This window comes from Chinchilla lanigera, unplaced genomic scaffold, assembly GCF_000276665.1.
Source record: "Chinchilla lanigera isolate Chin_1 unplaced genomic scaffold, ChiLan1.0 scaffold00001, whole genome shotgun sequence".
NCBI lineage: Eukaryota > Metazoa > Chordata > Mammalia > Rodentia > Chinchillidae > Chinchilla > Chinchilla lanigera.
Window position 1 is genome coordinate 53587714 of NW_004955402.1, and position 23869 is coordinate 53611582.

At 36.9% G+C, this 23869-nt stretch overlaps 1 protein-coding gene across 1 annotated transcript in view; it reads right to left on the minus strand.

Moving 5' to 3' along the window:
• Positions 1 to 13271: 13271 nt before the first annotated feature.
• Positions 13272 to 23869, minus strand: part of Rttn (rotatin) — a 152234-nt gene continuing 141636 nt past the window's right edge. Inside the window, exons 46-49 of the mRNA XM_005373054.1 lie at positions 21856 to 22123; positions 16002 to 16105; positions 14703 to 14772; positions 13272 to 13698 (exon numbers count right to left, since the gene is read on the minus strand). Coding sequence (XP_005373111.1) covers positions 13613 to 13698; positions 14703 to 14772; positions 16002 to 16105; positions 21856 to 22123 — 528 coding nt within the window. The 3' untranslated portion in view covers positions 13272 to 13612. The remainder of the gene's footprint in view (positions 13699 to 14702; positions 14773 to 16001; positions 16106 to 21855; positions 22124 to 23869) is intronic.

The following is a 23869-nucleotide window of genomic DNA, read 5'->3' on the forward strand; positions in this document are numbered from 1 at the left end:
ACTGGGTTAAAATGCTTATAGAGAGGTGAATGGATCATGAGCCAGCCAATGGATCTGCAGTACACCATTCCTTAGGATGTGCAAAGCTGAGTGTATTTCAGGAGAGGAAGCCAGCTGGAGGAGGCGCCCTGAGCGCGCCTTTGGACAGCGCGTCTCTCGCTGGTGCTTCTCCTGTGCTCTGCTTCCCAGCAGTCACGAAGTAAGCATCCTCGATGTTCCTGCTCCCTGCTTTTGCTGCAGCCAGCGATGGACTCAGACCTTTGCAACCTGAGCCAAATTAAAATTCCCCTTGAAGCTGTGGACATCAGGTACTTTGCCCAGCAACATTATTATGACTTCTGTTGGTGATTACTACTGGTGATCCTTCTCCCAGTGATTACTGTGGAATGTCACTGAACTTACAGAAGTGGGGTCACATGAACTCTTTTTGTGCATAATTCTGTTCTGAATTTAATGTTTGTGATGTTTATACATGATGTCATACTGATCAATAATGGGAGTTTACTACTGAGCACTACTGTACTTCATTGCTTAAATATACCCCATTTTTTCCATGCTTCTGCTGATAGGCATTTGGATTGGTTCTAGTTTAGTGTTATGCTATTATCCTATTTAATATATACCCACTTCTTAGAGAATGACTGAATCTTGTTCATTAGCAGATGTGTGTACAGTTATTTGTTTTACCTATTGTATTCTTTCTAACTTTAATATCTGTGGCACATAATATTTTCTCCTCTCTTTTTATGTTTTCTTGTTTAGAGTTTATTTTTTTAATGTCTTCCCTGTTTCTTTTTATGACTCTGACTAATCTTTAAATTCCTGGTTTATCTGCTTCAATATTTTTTTAAACCATCTTTTTTGGCATGTTACTTTCCTTTTGAAATGGATGCACTCCTCAGATGTCTTGTAATTTTAGCCAATGAGGCCCATGTCCCCTGTAAGCATCAGGCAAATACTCTTGGCCTATTCATAGGAGCCCCAGACTGACCAAATGGAAGAAAGTGGTGGTGAATGAACCTAGAGTCGAGTGTCCTACTCACCAGTCACTCCTTACTACAAAAATGCTGCCACCACCCATGCTGTCAGATCCTCACCCTTTGATCTCTTGGTGAGAATCATTAGCAGGAGACGGGTGGAGACTGCAGAGCCTCGACCTGGGGTCTGAAAGACCAAGGCACAGAGGCACCTAACAGAGACCAGGGAGGCTGTCTCACATTTAGCTCCTCAAAAGCACGAGATTCTGTTTGGGTGCCTGGAGTTTGCCCATGAGCACGCTTGGACCAGACCTCAATTGCAAAGGCAATGGCTGAGAGAAATAAGAGCAGATCCCCAGGGTCTTCTGTCTTCTCTCACATGTCCTTGCTGGGTTTTCTCCTGGTCCAAAAAAAAGATATCCCAACACCCAGCGCACACAGTGCTTCCAACAGTAACCCAGGTGGTGCTTGCCATTCTTTTCCCAGTTGTGGAAAAATTAAAGACAAACAGATAGAGGCAGATTGAAGCACTCCAAAATGCCAGGCTGAGAGGACATAACAGACAATCTTCAGTTGCATCTATCTCCAAATAAGATTTTGATCCTGTGCAAGTTGCAGGTAATTTTTCTAGAACGTACTGAAACCTGCCCCAACCAGGACAAAAATTTGTTATATCCTATAGTTTACATGCTGAGAGGTATAGTTTTCACTACAGTGGAACATTCTAACTCTATACATAACTACCACGGTGGTTTTGCCCCTTAACTCTTTCTTTCTCAAGAATTTCTTTGCTTTTATCTTTTTCCGCCTTCCCTTTCTGAGAGCTGCTTTATGTTCTTTCATTACGCCAATTCCTTTCTTACAAAACAGGTTGCTACCTTGCCTGAATCCATCTAAATTCTTGACAAGTACTTGATGTGATGACCTCCACACACACTTGTGGTTTTATTGCTTGTAAACTTGTAGGACCCTGAAGGACATGTTCAGTAGGCCTGAAATTTGAGTTTCCCACCCACAACTCCGATCAGACCAAATGAACTCTTCCTTTCTTAATCAATTTGTGCCTTAGTTTCTTTTAAGCATCAACATGCCTAGGAGTGAATTTCAGAAGACAGATCAGCAGTCCTGGTAGTTCAGCATCCTGGTCAGTACCAGCTCCAGACCCTTGGCCATTTCAGATTTTTAGATCATACACAACTGATGCCATCCTTGTTGGATCTAACAGTTGTGAATTAGACTACATTTAGAGCTTCACCATTTGTGTCTAAACTCAAACTGACCACATAAGAGATGTAGTACCCTCATGCTAGCCCGATAGAGCCGTGTTTTCAGCTGTGGTTAAGAAAGAAGTACGAAATATTTAATGTGATACAACTACAGACAACACTCTCTCATGCAAAGGCACCAAAAGAGCAAGATTTACCACCAGTTTTTACAACGTTGAGCTTAAGGAAAGAATGTAAAGGAGTCTCCTTTTGGCACTGGCACTGTCCCATGTCTTTCTGTGTGAAAGAACAGTTATGTTTGCTTTATTTGAATTCACATTCTCTGGAAGTTTTGCTACCAAGTATAAACATTAACATGAGCTGACAGGTTCTCTGTAGATTTGCACATCTTGAGTGAGTCAAACTGACCTCTTTTTTTTCTACCCTGCTAAAACGTTGGTTTGTAGGATTTTCAGAATTCACTGATTAATTTTCAAAAAGCAGATACCATACTCTACTTCCAAAAACTATATTCCAATGAAGAGTCCCGGTACGCAGTGGATCCTGAAACTTAGACTAACAGCTTTGCTTCTTGTTAGCAGGGGTTGCATTTTCAAATCATAGCTAAAATGTTATTTTTTCTTTTTCTACAGAATTTAAAAAAATTATAAAAATCCAATGGTTTTAACCAGAACTTTTTGCTTTCCTTTTATGTAGGTCATGATAGAAAAATCTATTCTAAGTCTATAAAAAAAAGACTTAAGATTCTGTATGTTTGACAAAGTCAATCTAATATTTGAACTTAACTTATACTGAAAATACTAGCTGTAGCTTTTACTAATAAAGGTCTAGGTTTTTAATATTCACTCACATAAATATAAATTATGCATCTTCTTTATTCAGGGCATTTTGAGAACCAAGAAGTTCTCAACCCAATCAAATTGTAACAGAAAATGCCCCCACAGCCAGTATACTTCAGTTTCTTAGTTGCCCAAGTAATAGTTCCTTTTCCAGTTCCAGTTGATTCTGTCTCTTTGAAGCAGCTGGTCACTGTGATGCATCTTGCATAAACAAGTCCCCAACTGATAAGCCATGCTGCTTCTGTACTCCATCCTTGTTTATATCATATAAGCCCCAGACCACCAGAGATCAGGGTCTGATATTCTGGAAATGATCCTGATTAGTGCCTGTCGATTTAAATAAATCTGCCTCCAAATCCTGGGTGTCACTTCTGTGCTTCTGCTTGCCGTTGCAAAAGGTCACGTCTGCGTGGAGGTGGTGGGAAAAAATGACGGTATAAAACCAGCATAACACAAGAGCAAAAGGGCTAAGTGATACAAAGTGTTTTAAAATAACTTAAATAGCTGCAGAAACTTACACAATATAGAATTTCCTCTTGCCTGGGGAATCTGACAGAGCCTCATGGGAAAAGTGATATTTCATTTTGGCCTTTTACATACGGTGGAAATGGAAATAGGAGGTGGGTAGAACACTGCAGAAAGGAAGTTGAGTTAAATTTGAGAGGTCAGAGAAGAAAAGGCCTGAAGAAGCAAGCCAGAGAATCTGAAGATGGTATTAGGGTGAAAGCTGAATTAAAAATAACTTCTGAGTCAGTACATATACTCTCAGACAATCTTTGTTTTACTAACAAGGAGCCTGTCAAGGAATAACTAGAAAAATAAACAAAAGTTCAAAGCTTGAAGAAGTCTCAAAAACTCACAGAAAAATTGAGTCCCCATAGAACAGAGCTGCCATGATTAAATGATTGTCTGCATTCCAGTAAAACATACTGTCCAGCAAAACACACTGTCCAATCCCAGAGCACATAAGCATGTGTGTGTCGGGGGCGTACAGTTAGTGGGACACCTTCTAGGCCTTTTCCTGGCTCCATGAGCTTCATGACTACTAAGCTTTGGCTGTATATATTCCTAAATCATTTATACTACTTAGATTTAATACTGTAACTCTAGAAGTTGGTAAATTAATACTGACACATGTAAAAGAAAATGGTTTCTTTTCTTCTTTTTTTTTTTTTTGTTTTTTTTTTTTTTTTTTTTTTTCCGGTACCGGGAATTGAACTCACAACATTGCGCTTGCCAGGCAGGCGCTGTGCCGCTGAGCTAAATCCCCAGCCCCTAAAAAATGGTTTCTTTAAGAACAAAATTGAATGCTTTGCAAAAAGTTGGTAACAAGCAGTCATTTACAAATCACTATTAGATATGATGTGGAGAGTTAAGTACAAAAGAAAGCAGAAAATTGTACAGTCTGGAAAAAAATCTTATTGAAAATTGTAAAACAAACCTGAAATAAGTCAGTTTGGATTGTTTAATTAATGCATTAGTTTTTTATTTTAAAGAGAATAAAAACTTTAAAAAACATTTAAAATGATACAGGATTTCAAAACAAGATGATAGGAAATCAACAATGGTTGTTATATTGCCTATTTGTTATCTTCAAAGTAGTTGTTCAGATTACCAGATACAGGTATGCAAAGTTTATCAAAAAAATTAAGCATTAACAGTTCCTTTCCATAAACCAATAGAAATTAGTAGTACATCTTCTTGATTCAGCTTTGGTAATTCCTATGTATCGAGGAATCTGTCCATTTCATCTGTGTTTTCCATCCTATGAAAGTAAAGATTCTCAAAGTAGGTATTGGTGATCTTAAGGTCATAATTTTTGTTTCATTTCCAAAACTTGAAACTGGAAATTATTGAAATGCATTAATTAAGAGTGACTTATGGCCAGAGAAAATAGTATTAACACCAATAAAACAACTACATTCAAAGAGACCTTATTCTTAATCAAAAGACTGGAGAATGAACACACACTTATAAATTTCAAACAAAACACTAAAGGTGAGTTTTTAAATTTTTTGCTAACACTTTTTTCAATTAATCAAGAAAGTTGAAGTTACTGTCTATGAGAACGCTGGAGTATGCTCAGACTCACCACTCCATCTTCTGAGTCTCATCCCTCCAAGTTCAGCCACATTGCTGATAATACCATTTCCTGGGGATAAACTTCATAGAGTAACTGGAGAAAAACGATCTTCACACTGAAAAGTCATCCTTCACTCTCTGAATACAACCAGAACTAAGCACATATAAATGCAGATTGGATAAATGTAATAAGCATCCAATCTTTCTTAAATTTATTTGGAAGGAAAAGACTTTTATCCCTAATAATATCAGTGTTAAAGCAAAATGGAACATTGATCCATGTGGCATCTGGTGGTTTCCTAACTGAACACCACCTCCCTTACTCTGCTTGCAGAGTCCTGTGTTACTAGATGTGGCAGTGGCCTCAGGCAAGGGACTACAACACCTCCCTTGCAGGTGCAAATGACTGTGTGCTATGTTCTGTGCAAGAAAACGTGAATGTAACTTGAAGTGGCCGTTTGGGAAGTCTCCCTAAAAAGATTACCAGACAGTGGGGGAAGCCCTTTTCTACCTCTTCTCCTTCCTGATGTTCATGATGTAACTTGTTGGAGCAAGTGTTCAAAGCAGACAAGGCAGCCACGTGATCCCAGAGGACACTATTGGCTATGAACTGACCACTCATGAGTTTCTAGGATGTGGAAAACAACAACGAACAGAAAAAAGAGAAGGAAACTCTTTTACTGAAACCATAATTATTTTGGAATTTTGCCTCTATAAAAGCATGGCTTTTCCCAACAGATACAGCTTTAAACAAGGTGTTAAAAGTTACACTGGTGTATTAGTCACTTTCCCATCCCTGCGACCAAATACTCAATACTCAGAGCTTAAAGGAAGATAGGCTTATTTGGGCCACAGTTCCAATGGGTTGTCTATGGTTGGCTGACTCTAAGATCAAAAAGGCATGGTAGAAGAACATGTCAGAAGAAAGTTTCTAAAACAATAGCAGCAAAAAAGCAGAGACAGAGAGGAGAGGACCAGTGATAATACACCCTCCCTGGTCATCCTCCAGTGACCAGCCACTAACCAGGCTCCATACCCTAATAGCAAGTCACCTACGAACTCATCACTGGGCACCTCTATGATCCAATCACCTTCCAAACACCTGCGACTACTGGGGACATTTTAGATTTAAACATAACATTCAAGGGGCTCATGTCCATCTCACTATGTAAAATGCATTTAGTCCATTTCTAAGAGTTACCAAAAGTCTTAACAATTTCACCATTGCCAAAAAATCCAGAGCCCTGTAAAAATAAAAGTCAAATATTTCCAATATACAATGGCACCAGAGAAACACTCCCACTCCCAAAAGAATAGGGGGACAGAAATGAATTGAACTAAAGCAAGACTGACATCCAATGGGAAAAACATGAAATCTAGTACCCAGCCAGGTTGTGGTGAGATGTGAGCTCCAAAGGGCCTGAGCAGCCCTGACCTTGTGGCCCTGCTAGTCACAGACCACAGGAACTCTCTGTTGGGCTGGCTCTGCTCGGTGCCTGCAGTTTTCCTTAGCAGACAGCACTCTACAATCCTGACATCTCTTATTTCCTGGGGTTTCCACTGCACCTTCAACTTCAGTCTCATAGCTTCAAGCATCACTAGTTCATGGGCTCCTGGTGGGGACTGTGACCCTGGCATACCATTTTGTCTGAGTTTTCAAGGCTTCTGAAATCTGGGTGAAACCTCCTCGGCCCCACAACTCTTGCATTCTACATATCTGAAAAAATCAGCACCACATAGATGACACCAAGTTCTGCCACCAGCTTTCACAGTAACCTGACCACCTTGGAGCACAGCTGCATAGGCTTCTGAGGGCCTGAATGGCTGAATTTGGGGAAACACTTCCTAAGACAGTCCTGAATAAGCAAGGGACGCTGGGGCTTTCTTCAAATAGCAAGTTCGTTCAAAGAAGTTTACCTTTTATACCCTTGAGCTTGTGATAGGTGGGGTCATATTTCCTGAGATACCTTCCAGAAGTCTTTTCTATCCTCCTGATAGTGCCTAACTTCTTTTTAATGGTATCTTTCCAGCCACCATACTTTTTTTTTTTTTTTGCCCCAACTTTACAGATACTTTCTTTCTGCCAAAACTATAAACATTTTTGAAAATGTCTTGATTTTCTTTTTGCTCCTGATTCTCACTATAGATCTGGATTCTTTACAATCCAATCTTCATGAACATGACCAGAAAAAAAAATAGTAAGTTCCATTCATAACCTATTTCTTTCCATGGTAAACTAAAGGATGAATGTTTCAATAGAGCTTTTTAAAATGCTTCCAGAATTTACACAGAGCTATAAGCAATCTGCTACCAGAACACTGAGTACTGCTGCCCAAATTCAAATGGGAACCAGATAAACCAAAGGCACAACCATTGGCAGCAAAAAAAAAAAAAAAAAAAGAAAAAGAAAAAAGGTAAAAATGCTGTTGTAAAGGAAGAAATGCATGAAAAAAAATGCTTTCGTTAGAGTTTATTTTAAAACACATATTCTTGTTTTTCAGCGAAATTAAAAGGGCACTTATTGAATGTTATCATAGGACATTTTATAAAAGATTGTTCTGAAAAGAGAAAAGATTTTTTTCTAAAACAGATTTTTTCAGGAGCAAACAAAATTCAACATAAATGTAGGGAACACTTAAATCATGATCACACAGAGCTCCGTGTGTATGTTATTGCTAAATCGCAGAACTCCTGGGGTCCTGGCACAGTCTTTTGTACATTCTGAGCCTCAAGGGTCAGCATATTCTCACCCAGTTCCACACGATTTGTTACTTGAGTTGTATAAGAAATTATCTGTAAGGAATCATTTTTAACACAGAAAAAAATGAATGGTAAGTCCTCCAGACTAAGTTTCCTTGGTAAATAGAAAAAACAGCATTTTATCATCAATTTCCCTTACTCTTTGGATCACAGAAAGTCAACAACAGGTAAAAAGAAGAAATGGCTTCTCACAGAGAGGGGCGTTCTCGAAGCTCAGAAGAGCTTTGTCTGGTAGTTATACTTTTCTGAGTTTTCCCTTTTTTCTAGTCAAATAGAGAAAGTAATATTTACCAACGGACATTCAATCAGGAAAACCTGATAAGCAGAAGAATAAAATGTACCAGATCACCCAAGCACACGCAACAGTTGTACCCAGGGCCTTGACCATTCATTTCCGTGCTGGACATCCTCTTAGAATGTTGGAACCTTGGCTTTGACAGCACAGCATACTTCACAGTACATCCATCTCCCAGGAAGGACAGGAAGCTTGCAAGGACAGATTTAACGCTTTAAATATAGAGACATGATTTGGAGGGAATTTTACCTTAATCATTGATAACATCTAAGTGACAATCAATTATGCACTAGGTACTGTGCTAAACACTTAGAACTCTCAACAACTCTTTACAGGGTAGGTTTTTTGTCCCCAATTAGGGCTGAAGAGCCCATTCTAGGGTTTCCAGAGGCTGCAGTGGAGGGGACATGGCTGATTCCAGCTCCCCAGCACTCCAGAACACTCTACTCTCAACCACTGTCTCATGCTCCTGCATTTACTTGATGCAGTTACAGGTTGAACTGGTTATGACCAAAGCAGAGATACTAATCATTACTCTCATCCATCGTTCTGCAAATGTGATCAAGAAGCAGATTTGGAAAGCTAGTCGCCTCAGGAATTGGGGACAAAGTGCAGCCACAATGCCTAAGTTATTTCATAGAAAATTACTATAAATAGTTTATTTAACAATTCAAAGGAAAATTGGTCACTTGGAGTAAAATAGGAAAATTCCTATTTTTCACTCCATTCTTTTCATAATACTACAGAAAAGAAGCAAAGTACACCCAGCTTTAAAGAAACAAAAGGAAACAAAGTTCTTAGAGGGGAAAAGGCCTCAGCTAGGAGTAACTCTATCCGGCTACTCATGTCCTGGTTTCAAAGACAGAGTTAGGATTAGGGTTAGGGAAGTACAGTGTGCTGTCTGCTTTTTAAACATTAATCAGTGAATTCTGAAAATTGTATGAACCACCACCTCAGCAGGGAAAACAAAGGCCAGTTTGCCTCACCCAGGATGTGTGAATCAACAGAGAGCCTGTCAGCTCCTTCTCATTGCCACTTGTGTTTCCACTTGGTAGCAAACCTTCCAGAGCAGGTGAATTCGAATAAAGGAAACACGACGATCCAAACCCTGGTCAATGGGTTACAAATGTCCCCATGGTATTACAGGGACTCCTGGGGGGGGGGGCGTGGACTATAGCTATTCCTCATTCTAAGATTACAAGGCATCCAAATACAATGACAAACATTTCAACAGAGGGTGGGGAGAGTATAACGTGACAGTTAAGAAATAAGTAATGCTTATTAGCTCAGTTCCAATCTCAACTATTCACCAGAATAGACAGTGAACAAATTACAACTCTGAATCTCCATGTATTCATTTTTACTTAACGGATAACAGTGTTTCAGAGAAGATAGATTAAATAATAAAAGTTCTGAGAGTCGTGCCTAGGACAGAAGAAACTCCGTGGACGTTATACATGCATTACAAGGAAATACCAAAAAGGAAAAAAAAAAAATAGAATATAATAAATCAGGAGAAAAGAGAAAGATGATTCCTATGATTATTGTGCTTAGAATTGCTGAGTTTTCTAGAATGACTGGCATGTCCACTGCTTCAGATTAATCTTGGCTGCTCTGAAATTTCTGGGCTCCCCAGCTTATTTTTCAGAACTTTAATCGATAGTTCTGAGCCGGGAGTTGTGGGGCAGGCCTGTAATCTCAGCACGTGGGAGGCAGAAACAGGAGGATTGCTGAGTTCCAGGCCAACCTGGCAACATAGTGAGTTCCAGGCACCTAGACTATGTGGTGAGACCCTCTATCAAAATAATAAAACAGTCAACAACTCTCAGGCACAACAAAACTTGCCTGTTTCAATTTCAGTATGTAGCACATATTTTGTCCTCATACTTCCAGCTTAAATAAGACCAAAGGGTTTATTATATTGATAGCAGTTTACTAACAGCACTTAATATAAAGTGTTCTTTTTTCTTGTGAACTATAATCATTAGTAAACAATTTTCTAAAGTATTTCCCTAAACAAGCATGTATATGTATGAACATGTATATATAATATACAATATGTATAGCGTATATATATATTTCGCCCACTGTTTTAGCAGCATGCTTGTGATACTTGTGATAATAATTACTTTTGTTTTGGGGAATTAGTGCATATATAGCATATCTTCACTCTTTTTACTTCTTCTCCTCCTCTCCTGCCTAGTCTCCTGTCATGCCTAATTCCCCATCCCATGTCCATACAATCTCCCCGTTTCCTACCCTCTATCTTTTAAGCTAAAATTATTTATACTTTAAATTTTATATATTTAAATTATATATGTTATAAACTAAGTTATATCCTTTATGTATACTTTACTGTTTTACGTTGGGTTTCTCATATGAAACCACATGGTATTTAACCTGTGTCAGATTTATTCCACTTAGCATCGTGATTTCAAGGCGCATCCATTTTTCCTTAAAATGACTCGAATTTACCATTCTCTATGGCTGATGAGTATTATAGCTATTGTGCATAAATACCAAATTTTACCCATTCATCTGTTCATGGACATACAGGCCACTTCCAAGATGGAGCTGTTATCATGAGCCTGCTGCGATAAACTCGGGTATGCCTGTATCACTGCACTAGTCTTTAACTACTTTGGAAAGACACCCAGCAGAGGTATGGTTGGGTGAAATGGAATTTCTATTTTAGCTTTTTAAGGAAACTCCATTTTTCCAAGTGGTTGTACTACTTTTCATTCCCAACAATGAAGAAGGATTCTTTTCTCACCACAACTCCCAACATTTGCTCTCTGAGTTTTGATGATAGCCATTTTTTCTGGAGTAAGGTGGAATCTCAGTGTTGTTTTGATTTCTCTAGTGGCCACAGATGCTGCACTTCTGCTCATGTATTTATTGGTCATTTGTACTTCTTGTAAGAGGTGTCTTTCATTTCAATTGCTCATTTTCTGCTTGGTTCTTTTGTTTTGGGAGTCTGACCTTGTTGAATTCTTTATATATTCCAGATGTTAGTCCTCTATCAGAGCAGCAGCTAGCAAATTTTTTTCCACTCTGTAAGTTGTCTCTTATCTGTTCAGGATGCAGTCCTTACCTACACCTATGTCTTCCATTGTTTTACCTATTTTACTTCCAGCAGATTCAGTGCTTCTGTTTTTATACCTACATCTTTGATTCATTTTGATTTTTTTTTTTTTTTTTTTTTTTTAGAAATAAAAGGAGGAAAATACTAACAGATCGACAACGTTTTACAAAATAGCAAAGGATCAGTACAGACATCACAGAGTTACAAACAGAGTGGTAGGGAATTAACAATGCTTATTGTATTACATATTGATATCTTCAATGTAGTTTCTCTATCTTCAACTATATTGATATCTTCAATGTAGTTTCTCATGAAAACACATATACACATACAAAGCTAATCAACCAATGCCTCACTGACAGTTTCTTTCAGCAAGGAAATACAGGACAGTAGAACACCTGTGTTAACTATCCTGCATATACATATATACAAACTTTCTCCTTCTTTCCCTTCTCTTTTCCCATATTCCAGTTATCCTTTACCTATGAGTGCTTTCCTATCAATTCCCAATGTCTATCATATCTCCTAGTTTAAATTAACTCTTTCAGGCTTTACACTAGAGAAACAATGCGGTGCTTGCACATGTATGTTTGATTTATTTCGCTTATGAGTATGGTCTCTAGTTGTGACCATTTGCCTATAAAAGCCTAGAGTTTATCTTTCTTTACAGCTGAGTAATATTCCATTATATAAAAGTACCACAATTTTCTTATCCAATCCTCAGTGGATGGACATTTGGGTTGCTAGTACAGGGTGAGAAACATGTGTCTAGATTCTTTCTTTTACATGTGGATAACTAGTTTTCGCAGCACCATTTTTTAAAAAGGGCTATCTTTTCTCCAGCATTTAGTTTTAGAACTTTTATCGAAGTTCAGATGGATGAAGGTACATGGGATTTTTTTTCTGTGCTTCTGTTGGTTTCATAGATACAATTTTTACTTCTTTCAAGCATTGGGGACACTGCTAAAAACCAGTGGTATAGGCTGAGTATCTATTATCCCAAATGGTTTGAACAAGAATGTTTTACATTTTGCAATTTTTTTGAAATTTGCAATATTTGCCTCGTCTTTACCTATGGAGTATGCTGAATCTTGATACTGAAATATTTTGAATGCCTATGCTCAAAAGTTTCAGATTTCAAAGCATTTTGGGTGATATTTCAAAAGTTGAGGCTTTCAGAGAATTTTGGATTTCAGATTTTCCAATTACAGATGCGAGAGCTGTACTTGGGCTGATTTTGGTTTAAGTACTAAATTTAAAACTATGTATTAGAAGAGGATATTTAACAGATACAACTGGATAGAAGGAATAACTTCTAAAGTTCAGTAGCACTTTAGGGAAACAATGGTTGGCAAAAATTAACCATATGTTTCAAAATAAACTGGTAGAAAGGTTTTTGAACATTCTCAGAACACTAAAGTGTTTGATATGGCAAATACCTTGATCTAATCATCACACATTGTATCATGTATGGAAATGTCACATTATACCTCATACATTTGTACAATTATATGCCAATTAAAATACATGTACAAAGTAAAACTACATGTTAGTTAAGAGTTATACAGTGGAATGCTCTGCAGAGCTTCCTCCTATATTTTCAGGTTTGTTCTGCATATTTCGGGTCAGCTAGCGTTTACCCCAGACCTACATGATAACAACTGTACTTCTTCCTTCTTCGTCCCACGGCCTTTCGGAAGCTGACAGGTGAAAATTAAAATTTTACTTATAAATCATTTAGAAAGTAATTACTATCACTCAAAATTGTCTATGGAAATTACAAAATTATATACATCTACATACATATATCCTTCACTAGTATATAGGCTACTGACAAGATAAAAATTTGAAAAATAAAGGTTTGTATTGACAAGAGCTAAATTTCATGTCAAAATTCTTTTAAAAAAGAAAAAGCAAACAGAACACAATGCCTTCTCTTAATTCCATAATCAATATTCATAAAACTGGTAGAACTTGGAAGCAGCAATGAATAGTCAATTTTCAGTTTCTAAAAAAGTTTTTATTTTATTAAATAATTATTAAATATAATTTTTATAGATAAAATTGCATAGAAAAGGGTAAAAATGTTTATACTGCCAGAACTTTCTGTGCCTTATCCCACCATCTCCTGTCAGCTGTTATTACTGCAAGAGAGCTGCCACAAATGGACAGAGATGAGATGTTACCAATTCCATTTCTTTCAGTGTGTCCAGTTCTATTTCTTACAGGGAAGGGAGCACATCAGTGCTCTGCAGACAGATCTTCAGGTAGTAGTGACCACACAAAGCAGCCTCATGTTCAGTTTTATGGGCTGGCTGTCAGCTTTGGGGTGGAGCACCTCATGGCACTCAGGAAGAGCTGAGCTGCTGCACGAGGTTCTCAAGACATTTCAGGTAGTATGAATTTAAAGAGTGTTCTTCTGAGTTTGAGATAGCTAGATAGAAAGAGTATAGAAAAAGTAGTTTATTAAACTTAAGTTCTACACTGAATGGTAGGTACTTTTAGAGAAACATGAATAAGATTTATACATAAGTTTCTACTTAAGTTTTTAATATATGAGAATTATAAGAATAGTTTACATTTGAAATACTTAGAAATTACATAATTTATATTTATTTTTTATTATTACTTAGCCAAAGGGAATTAAAAATATACTGTCTTAATAGACATTAAGTATACTCCCAAAGGTAAACCATTACTTTTTTTAAATGTATGGCCCTTCCTAAAGCACAAACTGTCATGTAACCCAATTATTTAATTCCTCCAGAAATTCATGGTTGTACTTGAAAATAAACCAAAACCTCTCTTCTATTTAAAAAAAAATCAGAAACACAGATTAACAACCCACAGATCACTTATACTACAGGAAAGGCACAGTTCAGTTATTTTGAAATAAAAAAATGTTCACAGGGTAATGGTCATTGAGAACAGGTGTCACTTAAAATAAGTACCCTAACCTGCATTGAAGAGAAACCCTCTCAAATCATGCAGATCACAGAGGAACGTGAACACAGGGGTGGTAAGATCTATTCTTGGAAGACGCATTCAACTCCCTCATGTTAAATCAAAGTTGTTTGTTCAAGGTCAATTCTAATTGGGCCCTACGTTTATCACCTACGAACACACATTAGCAGTGGCAGCCATTGGCAAAGAAACTTTGTTGGAAGAAAAAAGTGACTTAGAGAAGGAACACGGATACATTTAAAGAAACTATTATATATGAAACCTTCTATAAGAACATTTTATTATTTTAAAATATTATAATGAAAAGCATAAACCAAATACTGGCACTTCTTACAGTACTTTGACAAAAATACTCTTTAAAAGTAAAACAGTGTAAAAAATTATTTTGTCATGGTCTGTTCAAGTATTTTAGTAACAAGAGTGCTCTTAGTAGTTTCCAAATTTAACTGTACCCTCATTAAAAATAAAACTTACTTTTCTTTGCTAAGCAATATGCTTCATCCACTCTTCTTTTTATTGATGGATTTTTCAAAGTTGTTTTTGCCTACAGACAAATAGAAAATCCATTAATTAGATTTACTTCTATATGTTAAGGATCGGGATAACACAATATAGTGGTACCTCAGTTCACGAATTTAATTTGTTCCACGATTCTGGAAAACATGGCCACATCTGCATTTGTATGGGAAAGATTCTGTGTGACACAGAGTTTGTAAACAAAAAATAAAACTTTGCCAAAAACTTCTGTTTGCAGATCAAATTGTTTGCAAACAAAAGTGCTTGTGAACCGACTATTAACTACATGGGCAGTGCTAACCAAATACCTAAGGAAATATATCTTGAATTATGAAACTAAAGTTGACCAGTTTAAAATTTATATAAATTTTAAACTTTAGTTTCAATTTTATATAAATTTTAAACTTTAGTTTCAATATTTCATATTCCTTCAATTGTATTTCTGATGAAGTATTTCAAACATTACGGGTCAGTTGTAGGTCAACAAATATTTATTGAGTAACTACAAAATGTTATCTCTTGTGCTTGGCCCAGGAAACATCCAGGCGAGGACCGGGCAGCTTCTGACCCTCTGTGCACGAGTCTGGCCAGTAGGGAAGCCTGGCCGAAGAAACACCAGTCTAGGATGCTGTGTGTCCTAACACTGCCGTCTGTTTACTACTTCACCACTAGGTATGCATGGGTGTTTCTCTCAGGAGTGAGATGTCTGTACCCCTACTCCCACCAAAAAACACAAAAAACAGAGGCCAGAGATGGGGGAGCTGTCAGACAGAGATAGAGAGAGAGACACAGGAGAGAGGAGAGAAGCTGCCATTCTCTCTGGGCAGGTCCTTTGCTGTAGTCTTCAAGAACTGAGCAAATTTCAAATTCAGTGATGATACATATCAGAGAAAAGTCAATGATGTAACTGGAAAAAACTTGCGTTTTTAGTTTTATGTCAAGATGCATTTTCCCTGATCACCTTTTAGAAGAAATAATCTACACTAAAACTGGAAGAAGAGGCAAATTATCTTAAATTTAACAGGGAAACTCATAAAACATATTCTTCTGAAATGTGACATCCTGATGAAACAATGAAATGAAAAAATTTCTCCACTGATAGATTACTAGTTGGATGAATGAACAAAAGGAACAGGAGTCTCTGGTTTCACTTTTCTTTCTTTTGATGCTGCTCTGAAATCCTTGAATGGAGCCTAAGAGACCTAGTCCAGTTGTTTCCCTGCCCACCCCAGGTATAACAATGATTCAAAAACTAACCTTCTGATAATTGTAAACGAGAGCCCAAAGTGCAGCTGCTCCAATCTTCTGGGCATTTTGATTCTCACTTTCCAGACAGGCAGCTAGTGTAGTAATGACCTTTTCTAGAAACGTACACATTAAAGAAAAAGCTCAGTTCCACACATTATATTTCTTTACCTCAGTCTGGCTAGATATCCCCATTTCCCTATTAGAATACATATACAAAGCTGTATCATTAAACTGGCACAGTCTTTTATAATTTGTGGTATGTGGCAGGATCAGCTCAAAACAAATTATTTTTACGGCAAGTATAGAATGTATAGATCGGAGATATCAAGGTGACCTAAGCTTTTCGGCGCAAGTTCAATAAAAGCACATTCAAAGATAATAGTAGTACAAATGTAAGTATATAAATGGGTTATATTAATGAGTTACTCAATTGTAGCTCATATTCTAGAATACAGGAAATTATATCTGCTCTCATGAAAAAAACACAAAGACCATTATGTAACATATCCCATAAGATGGTCTACTGTATATAACAATAATCAAGACATACTACATTGGTTAATTCTTTCAAAAAAGAACTAAATATTTTAGAGGAATTTTGGATGTCAGAGGAAAACTTATTTAATGTCTTTTCTACAAAGGTAGCCAGAGTAGAAATCAAGAATCACTAATTATCTGCACCAATCTACTCATTTTAAGTGAAAATTTAGAAAAGCCTACTTCCAAGCTAATTGTCAGTGTGTTTCAGAACAATATTTGTTTTTTATTATCATTTTAAAAATAAAAGGAGGAAAACATTAACAGACAGACAACATTTTACAAAATAGCAAAAGAACAGTACAGACAATACAGAGTTACAAACAAAGTGGTAGGGAATTAACAATGCTTGTTGTATTACATATTGATATCTTCAAAGTGGCTTCTCATGAAAACAGATATAGACATGCAATACTGATCAACCAAGGACTCATTGACAGTTTCTTTCAGCAAAGAAATAGAAGACAGTAGAACAACCATGTTAACTATCCTGTATATACATATTTGAACTTACTAGTTTTTGTATTGTTGTCATGATTCACCTTGATGGTTAACTTGATTAGCTGAACTCCCATTTAAACATCAATATCAGAATATATAATAGTAAAATGTAGTTAAATAATTATGAAGTAATTAAAAGTAAGTAAAATGTAATTAAAATAATTATGATATTTAAATATCTTTACCTTCTTAATTTAACTGATTCAATAATTACACGTTTAGAGATTCATGTTGGTAATGTGAAATCAGCAATAATGAGATATTCACGCCACAAAAATCAACAAATGCTATAAATCAAGGTTGATTCAGTGGTAAAGCTGAAAGGGGTTTCAGTTTTATGAATGCATTTTGCACAGGGGTGAAAAATAGTTATAAATAGTCTATTACTATTGGATTAAAGGATGATAAACTTATTGGGAAAAGAGATTAGGGATACAGTTCTGTCTGTCAAATGAGAACCATAAATTGACTACGGATACAAAAGTTCCAGAAAAATCAATGGTAGTATTTTGTGAGAAACTGGCCATATAGTTTTCATTTATTTATTTATTTATTTATTTATTTATTTAGTCTTTTTGAGACAGGGTCTCGCTATGTAGTTCAAGTTGGCTTTGAGCTCACTTTGTAGCCCAGGCTGGTCTCGAACTTGCAACCATCCTCCTGCCTCAGCATTCTGAGTGCTGAGATCCAAACAGAATTTATGAGTATTATTTCACACTAGTAATATATACAGAGTCCACCAATAAATGTATACATGGTTTAGGAAAAAAAAGAACAGTATGATAATTTTTCAACAGATGGTGTTACACTTAAATGGGAGACCCCAGAGGATATCATATATCAAAGAAAACTCACTACACTGCTGGCCTTTGAGAAGAAATCGAAAATGCATTGCAGCAATCTCAATGACCATGGTTACCCAAGCAGCAGTTCTCTATACTAATAAATATCTGGAAGTTAATGGGCACCACTTTGAGCACCTCTTATAATTGTAGAGGCCAAAGGTAACTTGTATTAATCTTATTATGTCTCAATAAATTTGGTATTAAAATATTTATACAAGTTTTTCTGAAGTGTTTATATATTTTTGGCAGACTCTGTATTTATATATATATATACATATATACATATATATATATTTATATATATAAATGAAATTTCTATATATTCCACTCTTTTCACTCTCCAAGAGCTAGTAGCTAAATTTACCAAAATACTCTGTCCTTGTTAGGTCTTGCTTAACAAAGTTATGCAACCTTCATGAAATGATCAGCTATCTCATCTTTCTCTGCTCTCTGGAACAGTCTGTATTTGTTTGGAACTACTTTTTGATTCAATGTTTGGCAGAACTCACTGGTGAAGCCATCTGGACTGGTTAGGCTTCTGACTAATTTACCATCTTTCATAGTTACTGGACTTTTTAATTTTCTTTTTCTAATTCAATACAATTTTCTAATTTACTTTGTCCCGACAAATGTCCATTTCATCTTGTTTTCTTTGGTTTTCTACAATGATTTACTACAATGTATGTAGGAAGGAATTATTACATTGATCTATTTGGAATTATCTGGGTCTTTTCAATCTTTGTATTTGTCTTAGAATAGTTTGTAGAAATTGTAGTCATCATCTCTTTTAAATATTTCCTCTTCTGTTCTCTTTCAGGACTTCATTAAAATACATATTTCTTGATATATTTGCTAAAGCATGTATCTTTTATTCTTTTAATAATTTCTCATCTTTTTTGCTTCCTTTGCTGCATTATAGGTAATACTTTTCTGCTCTATCTTCCATTTCCTAACTTTTCTACTCTGCTATATTTAACCTGATATTATCAATACCAGGCATACATTAATTTTAAAATTTTGACTATTAAAGGTCTTAGGATTATGCTATCTGACAGAACCTCCTACAATGACAGAAACATTTATAATAGTCAATGAAGGGGCTGGAGATTTAGCTCAGTGGCAAAAGCGCCTGCCTGGCAAGCGCAAGGTCGTGAGTTCGGTTCCCAGTACCGGAGAAAAACCAAAAAAAAAAAAAAAAAAAAAAAAAAAATAGTCAATGAAGTCTAAGATAGTAACTAGCCACATGTAGCTAGTGTGATTGACAACCTGAATATTTAATTTTAATTAATTTAAATTTAAGTAGTTATATGTGGCTGATTACCACATTGTTCAGTGAAGGTCTAGAACTTCTAGTTTCAAATCTTTCAATTTTTCAGTATCCCAGTCTCTAAAAATATTTCCAACCTTGTCATTTATTTACCTACATATGATATAAGTAAAGTATTTTTAAGTCTATGCTTTATGATCCTAATATTTGAGTCTGGACAGAGAAGTTGATATTTTTTTTCCAGCTTGTCCTGTGTTGCCAAGTTTCCTAATGTACCCGACTACATTTCAGCTTTACTGGCTAATGCTTTGACACTTTCCTGCCAGCTTGAACCACCAATGATATGTGCATGACTGTCCCATCAGGTGGCCTGTACCACTGGTGATAGAATTGGTACAGTCATGCACAGTCAGCTATGTATGGCCAGCGGTTCAAGCCACCTGGCAGTGAGACATATGAATTATAGCCCCATTGTGAATGTGTTAAAAAATTATTTGTGGTAGGTTCCCTGAGGTTTAGTATGAATTTGTTCTTTATCCATCAGAGAAGCATTTTGCTTTTGTTTTTTTTGTTTTTTTGGTTTTTCTCTGGTACCGGGAACCGAACTCACGACCTTGCGCTTGCCAGGCAGGCGCTTTTGCCGCTGAGCTAAATCCCCAGCCCCAGCATTTTGCTTTTGCTAAACACTCAAGGGCACTCTCAATCAAGAATCACCTTAAATCAAGTTCCTAGCTCAGTAACATCATGCATCCCTGGGAATGGCAGCCTGTGGTACCTTTTCTTTATAGTCATCTGGACCGGGGCTTAAGGATTAATTCTGATTCACCCTTCTCCTAACAGAATGCTTCTTTGGAGTTCCAGCTTCAAACGGGCAGGATGGCCAGTAAGAGCCCCTACCTTGGAAGGTCTTGATCTGTTAACCCATTCCTTGCCACCTCTGAACAAAAGCTAAACATACATTATTGGCAAATATCCTTAGACAAAGAACTTTCTATATACTTCTTACCTGTCTGGGCCACAGGCTTTCAATTAAAATTGGCTTGGAAGTTTCCCACTGTCTTCAGTTCTTTGTTTTGAAGTGAAATTTAACATACCTAATTCAGCATGTTTTTACTGTTTTTAGAGACGTAGCCTGACATTACCAGAAAAAGGAGTTCTGTGGATCTATTTTTAATAGTAAGGTCCAGTCCCAACACACACTCCTAAGCATCAACGCCTGGGTGCTGCTCATCAGGATCATAAAGGTTTCCTGGTGGATTTCTAACTTAGCTAGCTCTGCTAAGCCCTCCTCTCTAGATGCCCAGGGAGAGGGCGGCAAAGCCTGTGGCATCCCGGACAGTTCTCCACTCAATGGGCAAAGCTCCTCAGCAAAGCTGGATCTTTCTCCGTCAGGCTAATGACAGAGAGAGAACATTGCTGCCTACAAGAAAATGCTACAAATAAATCCAAAGGAATCTAGAAATGAAAAAAACAGACTTCTCTTATAGTTCCCTAAAAGATTTTCCTTTGCTCTACTCTCTCAATAATAAAATTGTATTAAGTGGTCCCTAAAGAAAAGAAATTTATTCTGAGAAAGTAAGGAAATAATGAGAGATACTACTGAGTAGCTTCATAGTATGAGGAACCACAACAGATGTTTCCCATACCATTTCACTGCCTGGCAGTGAGAGAGGGTGGAAATAAAACCACTGATGTACATCCCACAGTGGTAGAGCGTTAGTGGAGGGGGAATGCAGAGTACAAGTCCATGCTTAACTCATGCAAGTTAAATGCTGACTGAACTTTACAACTTTTTCTATAAATTATTTCTAGCAATTCAATAAGTATCAGAAAAATAGAATCATTACTGTACACATAACAATATAAGCAGAGTCAATTAATTCACTTGGAAAATTCTGTGTTTCATAAAAAACAAGACTTAGAAAAGATTAAGTGAAAAACATAATACAGAGCTTCCCAATTCTCTTTTTGCTTCAAATTTTTTCTGACAATTCACTAATCTTTGGCCCCATCTACCCTGCATCTCAGAGAATGAGGTCCATAAGGCTAATTTTACCACTGGGCCTGGGGCGGGAACATTCCTCCCTCTAGGGATCTGTCCCAGTCGCAAGTGCAGTGCTCACTGGTGACAGGGACAAGCCTAGGTGTAGATTAATCCAGTAGACAAAAGCCTCTCAGTTCCCTGAGAGCTTATGTTCCAGTGTGAGAATCTTAGAATAAACACATACACATAAAACCTATAGTGCATCAGATGGAGATGGAGCCATGAAGAGAAATAAAACAAGGAAAGGGTTAAGTGAGAGAGGGGATCGGAGGCAGAGAAGGACGCAAGTGGAGTTTACAATTTAACTGGTTGTTCTAGAAAGTCTTCACTGATGCATTAGCATTTGCTCAAAGACAGAGTGGAGATGACGGGGAGTTAGAGCAACAGCAAGCAAAGATGGGAGGAAAGCAGAAGGCAAAGTCAGAGTGCTCGTGCCCACGGTTCCTCCCCCCTGGCTAACACCATGAGACTCCAGGAATCTCATGGAAGACTGAAGCCCTGCCTGACTCTTTCCCACAGTCCCTACCACCCATACAGCACCTTTAACACAGGGTGCACATGATAGATACTGTGAAATTCTCCAAGTATTTTGTGTTTTAACCTGAATGGAACAGTCTACGAATGACCATATTTATAAAAGTGTGTGTGGTATGTACTGCGCATACTTACCATTAGCCAGGATTTTGGGCTTATTAGCAGGACTGAAGCATATGTTATGAAAAATAAGAAGAGGTATGTGAGGGCTGCTCTTGTGCTTGTACTTGCTTATCTCTGTCAGTAAGTCTAAGCAGCCATCGAGCCTCAGGATCATGTGCTGCCCGTCTTCTCCAAATGACAAATTCAGGAGGAACTTCAACCAAAGAATGGTCAGATTACTGAGGTGTTTGTTTCCTCCTTTTGGCAATGACAGAGTCAGAAAATTCTGTAAGAAGTTACTCTGTGGATAAAGGGAGAGAGAATAGTGTTTTTCTTCTTGGGTCTTTTTCATTATTTTCCAAGTCCTCTGGTGATCAGTTAACTAGCAATTGAGGCTCTTTTTCCCAATTTTAATTTCTCTCTCTCCAATACCTTCTAAGTGCTTCAGATATATTAGTTCAAGGTGTAAGTGACAATGTAAGAAGAACAAAATAGTATTCAGATTTTAATTTCTGCTAATTTTCTCCCTAAAGATGGATGAAGTAAACAAATGATAGTCAACTCAGTTATTTAGCGTAAATAATTTAGGTTAGGGATTAACATGTTAGGCCTGTTGTGTTTTCTTTTTTTGTATACTTTCTGACGATTTTGCTACTCAGTAAAAGATATGTTATGGGGGGAAAACCCAAAATAGTCTTGGATACTGGTTAACAACTCTGGTAGCAGTGAGGGCATTTTTATCATTATATCTACAAGTGCTTTCTTTTTTTTTTTTAAATCTATGGGTCATTTTTGTATTTGTCGTTATAGTTAATTTCTCACGACTACCTATTATTCCATTAAACTTAGAGATGAGGAAGTGCTATTACTCAAATGTAAGCATTTTCAACTTTCAAGTAAAATCTCTGCCACAGATAAATTACTGTATAGAATAATCTATATGCAAAAAAAATATAAAAGTACTGTATCAAGTACAAGTCCTTAATCACAGTAGGGAAATCACAGACAGTTGGTATTTTAGAAATAATATGCAATCACTTAACTTTTATAACTACAGAATAACTCCTCCCCCGCTCTGTTTAATAATGTATTCTAGCTTTCTTCTTGGGCTCTTCTGGTTCTAAATCAGCATGTGGGCTTTAATCTATCAAATTAATTATAATACTTTTACATAAAAAGTTCCTGAGTATAAAAAGGAAATAGGACTGGGCCTGGTGCTGCAGGACTGTAATCCCAGCAGTCAAGAGGCTGAGGCAGGAGGACCATGAGTTAGAGCCCAGGTTGAGCAACTTAGTAAGACCTGAGTGAGCCCAGCCTAAAAAATAGGCTGGGGATGTAGTTTATGGCAAAGGCCCTAGGTTTAATCCTTAGTAACTTAAAGAAAAAAAGAATAAGGATGAAATGAGCTAGAGCATCAATAACAATATTAAGCAACAAATAAATGTGTAAACTATCTGTCCACTTTGAATGGCACCTGCTGTCATCCAAACCTACTTATTATCTCTCAGTCCGAACTGAGGCTTTTTAGATGCATACATTGCCTTTCTCATAGATGCTACCATGATATTGGAGATTTGGGGGTGACAAAGGTAATAAAATATCTATCAGTGCTTTAAGATGCAAACATGCTGAGAATTGCTCCTTTTCACTGGGCCTAACGATATTTTTAAGTGGTTTGACAGACCAGCTAGAATGTGTAGAAATGTACCACGGGAGACAGAAGAGACACTTTGGCACCTAGGTTGTATGACAGCACTAGCAGCACTTGCTAATATCTACTGATAAATATGGAGAGGTGCAAATTTAAGTGTTGGGGCTTGTTATTACTTAATGCATCAGAGGAAGTCTCAGGAGTTTCCTAATTAGAGCACAGAAAATGATTAGATTGATCTACTCTGCAAACACTGGTATCAAAATATTCTTAAGTACAGTAACAGACTCATAAACTCAGTATTGAAGATATCTTAGAGATCATTTCACCTAATTATAAAAATGAAAAGAAAAAAACAAAATGAAAACACTAAAGCTTAAAAGGAATCAGTCCCCA